This window comes from Danio aesculapii, chromosome 9 (assembly GCF_903798145.1).
Source record: "Danio aesculapii chromosome 9, fDanAes4.1, whole genome shotgun sequence".
In the NCBI taxonomy this organism is placed as follows: Eukaryota; Metazoa; Chordata; class Actinopteri; order Cypriniformes; family Danionidae; genus Danio; species Danio aesculapii.
The window spans coordinates 28,497,039-28,506,357 of record NC_079443.1 but is presented as its reverse complement, the minus strand read 5'-3'; the positions used below and the strand labels follow the sequence as shown (position 1 = coordinate 28,506,357).

The window sequence follows — 9,319 nt, the reverse complement described above, 5'->3', positions numbered from 1 at the left end:
CTTCACAATAAACAGAAGGAAAGTCTAGTTGGCTTTATTAGAGCTCAGTTTACACCACAACCTGTCCCAGAATGCTTCATGCATCTCCGGGTCCTGGGGCCAGTCCAGATAGGTCTTAGTTTTTACCAGCCGGGCCAGTCTGTGATGGGAGGAAAGCGAGCGAGATGGAATGGTTTCTAGGAAGACCAGGATAAGAATGTCTCTGTGTTCTACCTGGAGCCGGTAGGTGGCCAGCTGCATCTCCAGTGAGCACCAATTGCTATCGAGGTAGTTGCGACTGACGAGACAAAGAGTCCGGCGACTTGCGTAAATGCTGTCTGTGATGTTTTCCACAATGTCGTGTCCCAACTGAAAGTCCCGACTGTGCAGACAGAGACGCAAAAATGGAGGCCCGCGCTGCTCTAAGTTTGGAAGAAGTTCCTCTATGACCCAGTGCTCATCCTTACTGCTGTAAGACACGAAAGCATCATATCGGTACTGCGGTTTCTCCTTCATTCGCAAAGCCTCTCGAAACCATCCACTGGCAATGTGATAGAACGGCTTGAAGTACTGGCCTACAAATTTATACATCAATACCACAACAATAAAGATGCACAAAAACACAGAAGAACAGGCGAAGAACACAAATTCAAGATCAAGTGAGCAGTTCTCCTTGGCGTAGCTGGCAAAGTTGAGTTGGTCAACTTCTTTGTCAATCAAACACTGCAAATCTTGCATGCTGGGGTTTGACATGACAACCTCCACCTTCCTGTTGTCCTTCACCCACGAGGCAAGCCATGCATTATCACAACTGCAATACAGACCCAAGCCATCAAAACGGATATACTCCAAATGAGTGAGATGATCCACAAAACTTTGTAGAATATTGACAGTATCTTTGGGGAATAGCACTAGTTTTGTCAGTGCCTTTAAGTCTTTGGTCAGACTTCCGTCCAGAAATAATAACCTGCAGTTTGCCAGAATCAGAGTCTCCAGTTTCGTCAGATTGTGAAACATTATGGCTGTGTTCGGCTGATTTTTAAAGTCAATGTTTTGCAGTTTTACCGTTTTTAAATGAACAAGCTGATTAATTACAGACAAGTCTCCAATATTGTCAGAGAACATTGACTGAAATTCCAGACTGACGACTGATGGGACATATTTCCCAATGAATTCATTTTCACAGATCATATATGCTGCATTTATCTGAAGTGTGATTACAGATGTTAAAAGTAAACTATTGCAGTCTTCAACAATCACATATTGACCTTTGATGTGCAAGTTTAGCCCATTATTCAGTGTGGTATTACTCCCGATCACAAGATGCATTGGTCTCAGTCCTGAACTAATGAACACATTACTCAAATTATATGGAATTCCTCCAAATATATCAGATAAATTCAGCTTGATCAGTGACATGTCAGGACGAAATTTAAGATCACCCAACAGAAATGAGCTAAGCTTAATAAGATGTCTAAATGATTCCGGCTCGATGTGGATTATTGGATTTTCTTGGAGATTCAGAACCATCAGTTCATGTAAGCCACTGAATGTGTGTTGATGAATAGAAGATATTTTGTTTCTACAGAGGTTTAGCTCTTTCAACTTGTTCAATCCAATGAAAGCAAAATCCTCTATGTTACAAATGTTATTTGAAGATAAATCCAGTTTGATAAGATTTGTAAAACACATAAATTGGTGAGAAACTATATAATATATATTTTGACTTAAAGTCATAAGAGAAAGATGTTTGACTGTTTGTGGAAATGAAGCACGTAGAGATAGGAAATCATCTGATCTGAGCACATGCTGATGTATGCTAATAAAGGTGAGGTTGCTGAAAATCTGGAAGACAGAATTTACATCTAAGATGTTTGCAGTATTTAGACGCATGACAAGCACAATGTCCTTAATATTTTTACAGCCATCTGAAAATTTAGTAGGAGTTGGTGGTAAGTTGATTGTCTGGTACAGAGTGAGTATACTCTCAATGGAATATAACTTTGCTGCTGTACACAAATCATCAACATTAAGTACATCCACAGAGACATCCAAAGTACTGATTGTATGTACTCCAGTCAAAGAAAGATCTCTGAGGAAATCTGTGTTTGAAGCAAAACTAAAGCTAAACAATTTAGATTTTGCAAAAACGCTCAATGCTCCCTCATCTACATGTTCTACATTTTCCAGATACAAATCTGCATCTTCAATATTGAACTCAGTCGATATGTCAGAGATGTTGAAAACTGAGCAGTTTGGGTGCAGAAGTCTTTTTAACAGATTTTCAAATAGAGAGAAATGCTTTAAAGATTTAGTATTTACCAGCCGGCACAAAATCTCAGACATGTCTTTCAAACACACATTAATTAAGCATAAGTTTTGCAAATGAGCAATCTTTTCAAAAACATTTACTTCCAATAATGATAAACTATATTCTGAAATAAACAAACTGGTAAGTGAGGGAAGTCGACTGAAATCAAGAGCTACCTCACAGCACTTTTCGAAATTGGATGATGTTATTGTTAGTGAAGATACATTTGTTAATCCATTAAAAGCTTCTGGAGGGACCTCTGATAAACATCCCTCAATTTCAAGTTTTTCCAAAGAACCAAAACGTGACAATGAGTTTGGAGCCAGGACTCCATGCGAATCCATCTTGATGAAGAGATTTAGTACGTTTTCAGGAAGTCCACGAAGGTCTTCTTTAATATCTGTGACACCCACGCATTTAGCAATGTTTGTTTGTCCAGCATAGAATGGGGCAATATTAAGCCCTTCAGCATCACTGAAGAAGACACATTTTCCAGCAAGCCAAGAAGAAACATATGAAGTCTTCAGAAACAAAATGAAAAGTGCAAATAGAATCACCATCTTCAGTTCATCTGTGATTTTCATAGCTTATGATCTTCTTGTTTTGGCAACTGTCTCTGGGGGTATGTAACCATATCAGAATATGAACAAGACATAAACTTCCTTTTTGTGTCTGAGTTCTATGAATGTATGATGCATATTCAATTTCCTCATTTCTCACTTACATTAACATATTTAAATGCTTAAAGGGATAGTACTTCCAGAAATTGCAATTCTGTCAGTATTTGCTCTTTCTAATTGTGTATTATTTCTTTTTTAAGAGCAACATCTCCCTGTAGCCTTAACCTGGTTGGCTAATGAACAGTGGCGCCCCCAGAAAATGTTCTTAGGGGTGGCCAGAAGAGGCCGCACCAAATCTTTTGGTGGCACAGAAAAAAAAAAAAGAATTCAGTGTAATGTTATATTTTTGTTTCTGGTAAATTAAATAACATGGTTTTAATCCATTTAATTTATTACTATTGACATATTGCAATTTATCCCTTGAAATAATTCAGCAAGTACATGTGCAAACCAAATAAATATCAATATTCAGTTAGTTTAAAAACACTTTTCATATATATATATATATATATATATATATATATATATATATATATATATATATATATATATATATATATATATAAAACTTTTGAGTTATTTTTCACATACATTTATTGTACAGCATACAGTATATGCCATGTCTAAATGAATGAAGATTAATGAATTAATTAATAAAACAAACAAATGAACAAACTGAACAAAAGGCATTACTATATACACACACATTCACTATACAGACACTAATAATATAATTTATCCATATCCCTTTTTGAGCCACAATATTATTAATGCAGCTTCTTCTATTGATGTACCTTAAGGTAAATATTAAATTGTCATTGCTGTCTATTGAAGGTGTGTGCCTTTTGTCAACGATGATCGGGTAGGGCAGTGGCAGTTCTAGTTTAAATGACACCCTGCGTGAACCACCCCATACACCTCCACCCCCCTTAAATTGTTAGATTTGTTATTCAATAAATATAACAATTTATTTATATTTATTATAAATAAATACAATTATTATTAATATTATTATACAAATATTATTCTAAATAAATAACAGAAATCAATCCTAAATGTTACTGGTAAACAATGTAACAACTGGAGTGATATGCTAAGATTACTTGGGAACCCTTTGCATGAATATTAATTATGAAGAATACAAAATAATATGTTTTATAGAATTATCTGTTGTCTTAGACCTGACTCATGGCTGAGAATTAATGTTATGAAGTCTTACCTTCCTCACTGTTTATCCCTCTTTTCTGCTTTATAGCCATGCTTAGTGAAAGTTACATCATCATCATATTATATAAACTTTAGTTTAATCAACTTGCAAAACTCGCTGCGTGCCGACACACACACATAAAAGGATGTTACTCCGGTTTCAAGGCGCATGTGAGGTGCACGGGAATGGTTTTCTGCGCACATGCGTCATTTTGCTTTCACCAGCGTTGAACCAGCGCTGATGGGGAGAGGCAGTGAATCAGCACCAACAGCAATTTAGTGGCTGCATTTTAATTACTTATTGAAATATTGGTAATTTACATAAGTACATTTAAATGAATAATGTCAACAGCAAAATCATATTGGGGTGGCCACAGTTTACCCAGGGGTGGCCACTGCTAACGAAGCCAGACAGGGTGAGACCTTTGGGAAAACTAGATTACTCCTGAAAGAGGTGTCATCAGGCTAGAATGGGATGCTTACCTTAAAGTCTCTGTGGGTCCTGATGGTGGCACAATACTGTACTGTAAAACTATAGTGTAAAAACCACTGTCCTTACAAAAATAATACACAATATGCAGGCGTGAAACAGGTTTTTTTTGTTGTTGTTGTTGAAAATATTCATGTGAAACCAACATGATTACATACTCTCCACACATGACCACAGTTTAAAACCACTGTTTAGATGTGATTGCAATGGTTTTACATGAAAGTCCTTCAAAACCATACATCACACCTAATATTAACACATAATTGCAAATGTGAAGGTCTTGTAATGTGATTTGGGTGCATACTGGTATTTAAGAAAAATGTGTATACAAATGCTTAATTTTGCAGATGTTTTCTTTTTGGTTTGATTGACCAATATTTTTCAAAATAGGTTTTGTGTTCCACAGAATAACGTCAAAGGTTTAGAACATAATAAAAGGGAATAATTGATGACAACATTTTGAGTTTTGGGTGAACTGTTAGGGTTCTGAAAGATCGTTAAGCCAGTCTGAGATGGTTAATATTTAGTTGAGAATTTTTTTTCAAACAAAGATGCAATCATTTTTTTACATGGTTTAAGAGTGGTCTGACAATAATAATCCTCAATCAGGGTGTTGCACACCAAATATTGTCAGCATAAAGCTGCGGTCACACTTGACTTTTCTTCCCATAGACTTCCATTCATACGCACGCAAATGCGTCAGACCGGAAACGCAGGGTCATGCATCAAGTTTCGCATGTCGCTGCGGTGCAAAGTTCAAGCTTTGTGAACTCTGACCTGCAAAATTGCATCACTTGACTGCGTGAGACCAATCAAGGATCAAAACACGACCTTTCTGGGCAGAAATTTAAAACATGGAGCAATAGCTCGCTTTTTAAAATATCTAATAAGCTTGTTTAATCCCGCCCTTTTTCGCAGAGCAGTACGACAGAATTTCGCACACACAAAGCCCAGTGTGACCGTAGCTTAATGGTTAAATGCAATCTGCAGTCCGTTAACGTCAAAATCTAAGGTCATATATTTGAATATTCATTCATTGAGGTGGTTTGCATATAAAATCACTAACACATTGCAAAGTAAAAAAACACATTGCTTGAGATTAAATCTAAACCTTTTAAGTACTTTTATTTCAAAAACAATTGCTAAAAAACGAATATTAAAACGCGTGTTATAGGCCCATTACTCTAATGCCTCTACAAAGTGACAATTGAAAAAAAAATGCAAGCAATATATGGTTAGTGTACAGTAATTTGGCACATAAATGAGAAATACAAGACTAAAACTGTGCAGCACAAGTTCTTTTTTTAAGCTTGACCAACTGAGGAAGGTATTCCGGTAAACATCTGAAAAAATTTACAGAAACTAGTTCGCATAGACGCTCATGCAAATTTACATTGTGTTTGCTGCAGATCATTAACATATTGAAAAATAATGTAAGGTTTAGTCTATTAAACTAAATATAGTGAGATAGAGGTTTTAATAGTTGCTCCAAACATCATTTGAGTGTGTAACATGTTAAAATACATTGAATGGTCAACTTCTTGAAAAGTAAAGAAGCATAGCTTATTCTGACATTACACCAAGATTATTAAGCATGTTATATAAAAGTAAATTATTAGAAATGGTCATTAGATTTAATTACAATAAAAGTTTGAGAAACATGATTTAAATACAAATTAAACAGTTGTTTTCTTCATCTATTATTATAATCAGTTTAAAAAGAACACTTTTTCTTCATTAAGCATCAAATATATTTTAATCAATCAAATTTTAATTATCAAATATAAACTTTTACTGAAATATTGTTCACTTTGCAAAAGAAAGTTTGTAAATTGTCTTAAGCAACTTCACAATAAACAGAAGGAAAGTCTAGTTGGCTTTATTAGAGCTCAGTTTACACCACAACCTGTGCCAGAATGCTTCATGCATCTCCGGGTCCTGGGGCCAGTCCAGATAGGTCCTAGTTTTTACCAGCCGGGCCAGTCTGTGATGGGAGGAAAGCGAGCGAGATTGAATGGTTTCTAGGAAGACCAGGATAAGAATGTCTCTGTGTTCTACCTGGAGCCGGTAGGTGGCCAGCTGCATCTCCAGTGAGCACCAGTTGCTATTGAGGTAGTTGCGACTGACGAGACAAAGAGTACGGCGACTTGCGTAAATGCTGTCTGTGATGTTTTCCACAATGTCGTGTCCCAACTGAAAGTCCCGACTGTGCAGGCAGAGACTCAGGAATGGAGGCCCGCGCTGCTCCAAATTTGGAAGAAGTTCCTCTATGACCCAGTGCTCATCCTTACCGCTGTAAGACACGAAAGCATCATAGCGGTACTGCGGTTTCTCCTTCATTCGCAAAGCCTCTCGAAACCATCCACTGGCAATGTGATAGAACGGCTTGAAGTACTGGCCTACAAATTTATACATCAATACCACAACAATAAAGATGCACAAAAACACAGAAGAACAGGCGAAGAACACAAATTCAAGTTCAAATGAGCAGTTCTCCTTGGCGTAGCTGACAAAGTTGAGTTGGTCAACTTCTTTGTCAATCAAACACTGCAAATCTTGCATGCTGGGGTTTGACATGACTACCTCCACCTTCCTGTTGTCCCTTATCCACGATACCAGCCATGCATTATCACAACTGCAGTACAAACCCAAGCTATAAAAACGGACAAACTCCAATTGAGTGAGATGAACAGCAAATGTTTGTACAATATTGACAGTATCTTTGGGGAATAGCACTAGTTTTGTTAGTGCCTTTAAGTCTTTGGTCAGACTTCCATCCAGAAATAATAATCTGCAGTTTGCCAGAATCAGAGTCTCCAGTTTTGTCAGATTGTGAAACATTATGGCTGTGTTCGGCTGATTTGTTAAATCAATGTTTCGCAGGTTTAGGGTTTTTAAATGAACAAGCTGATTAATTACAGACAAGTCTCCAATATTGTCAGAGAACATTGACTGAAATTCCAGACTGACGACTGATGGGATATATTTCCCAATGAATGCATTTTCACAGATCATATATGCTGCATTTATCTGAAGTGTGATTACAGATGTTAAAAGTAAACTATTGCAGTCTTCAACAATCACATATTGACCTTTGATGTGCAAGTTTAGCCCATTAGTCAGTGTGGTATTACTCCCGATCACAAGATGCATTGGTCTCAATCCTGAACTAATGAACACATTACTCAAATTGCATGGAATTCTTCCAAATACATCAGATAAGTGCAGCTTGATCAGTGACATGTTATAAGGGAAGACCAGATCTCCCAACAGTAGTGTCCTAAGATTAATAAGATGTCCAAATGATTCCGGCTCAATGTGAAATAATGGATTTTCATGAAGATCCAGAACCATCAGTTCATGTAAGCCACTGAATGTGTGTTGATGAATAGAAGATATTTTGTTGCTATGGAGGTTTAACTTTTTCAGCTTGTTCAGTCCAATGAAAGCGAAATCTTTGATGACAGAAATTTTGCTCAATACTAACCTCAAAGTTTTAAGATTTACAAGACACATGAATTGGTGAGAAACTATCTCATTAATCTTAACTGACCGTAGCACCATATCAGAAATATGTTTGACAGTCTGTGGAAATGAAGCACAAAGAGATTGAAAATCATCTGATCTGAGCACATGCTTATCTATGGTAACAGAAGTGAGGTTGCTGAAAATCTGGAAGACAGAATTTACATCTATAAGGTTGACAGTTTTTCCAAATATGTTATTTTCTAGCATAATGTAACCAATTTGTTTACAGCCATCTGAGATTTTAGAAGTCAGTGACAAGTTAATTGTATCATAATAAACATCTACAGACTTTACTGAATATAACTTTGCTGCTACACACAAATCGTCAACATTGAGTACATCCACTATGGCAGATAATTCTCTAATTTGATGTACTCCAATTAAAGAAAGATCTCTCAGAAAATTTTTGCTTGAAACAGTAAAATGCAAGCTAGAGAGCTTTCCAAAAACTTTTAAAGCCCCCTCATCTACATGCTCTAAGTTTCCCAAAAGCAAATCAGCTCTTTCAATATTAAACTCAGTCGATATTTCAGAGATGTTGAAAACTGAGCAGTTTGGGTATTGAAGTCTTGTTAACACTGTGTTACCTAAACTAAGGTACTTCAATGATTTAACATTTTCTAGCCGACACAAAACCTCAGATACATCCTTCAAACACACACTGCATAAATCTAGCCATTGCAACTGTGGAATCTTTTCAAAAACATTTGATGGCAGTAACGACAAACTATAGTCTGAAAGAGACAGACTGGTAAGTGAGGTCAGGCGACTGAAATCAAAAGCTACCGCATTGCATTTTTTTGAACATAATAGTGTCAGTGTAGTCACATTCGTCAGTCCATTAAAAGCTTCTGGAGGGACCTCTGATAAACATCCAACAATTTCAAGATTTTCCAAAGAACCAAAACGTGAGAATGAGTTTGGAGCCAGGACACCTAGATCCGTCTGAACAATGAGATTTAGTAGGTTTGCAGGAAGTCCTCGAAGGTCTTCTTTCATGTCAGTGACACTAGAGCATACAGTAGTGTTCAGTTTTCGAGGAGAGGATGTACTAAAAGAAAATTCTTCACCATCACTTTCGATACGACATTTTCCAGCAAGCCAAGAACAAACATATGAAGTCTTCAGAAATAGGATGAAGAATGCAAAAAGAAGCCCCATCTTCAGTTCCTCAATTATCTTCAT

At 36.6% G+C, this 9,319-nt stretch overlaps 2 protein-coding genes across 2 annotated transcripts; both read right to left on the bottom strand.

The window, feature by feature from the left end:
- Positions 1-2,874, bottom strand: LOC130234838 (toll-like receptor 13). Its single transcript, XM_056465157.1, has one exon. The coding sequence runs from the start codon at positions 2,872-2,874 to the stop codon at positions 25-27; it is 2,850 nt and encodes a 949-aa protein (XP_056321132.1). The 3' UTR covers positions 1-24.
- A 3,601-nt stretch (positions 2,875-6,475) lies between these two features.
- LOC130234860 (toll-like receptor 13) lies at positions 6,476-9,319 on the bottom strand. The gene has a single exon (XM_056465179.1). The coding sequence runs from the start codon at positions 9,317-9,319 to the stop codon at positions 6,476-6,478; it is 2,844 nt and encodes a 947-aa protein (XP_056321154.1).

Coding starts and splice junctions, on each gene's coding strand:
- LOC130234838 (XM_056465157.1), bottom strand. CDS start 2,874: ATGAAAATCACAGATGAACTGAAGATGGTGATTCTATTTGCACTTTTC.
- LOC130234860 (XM_056465179.1), bottom strand. CDS start 9,319: ATGAAGATAATTGAGGAACTGAAGATGGGGCTTCTTTTTGCATTCTTC.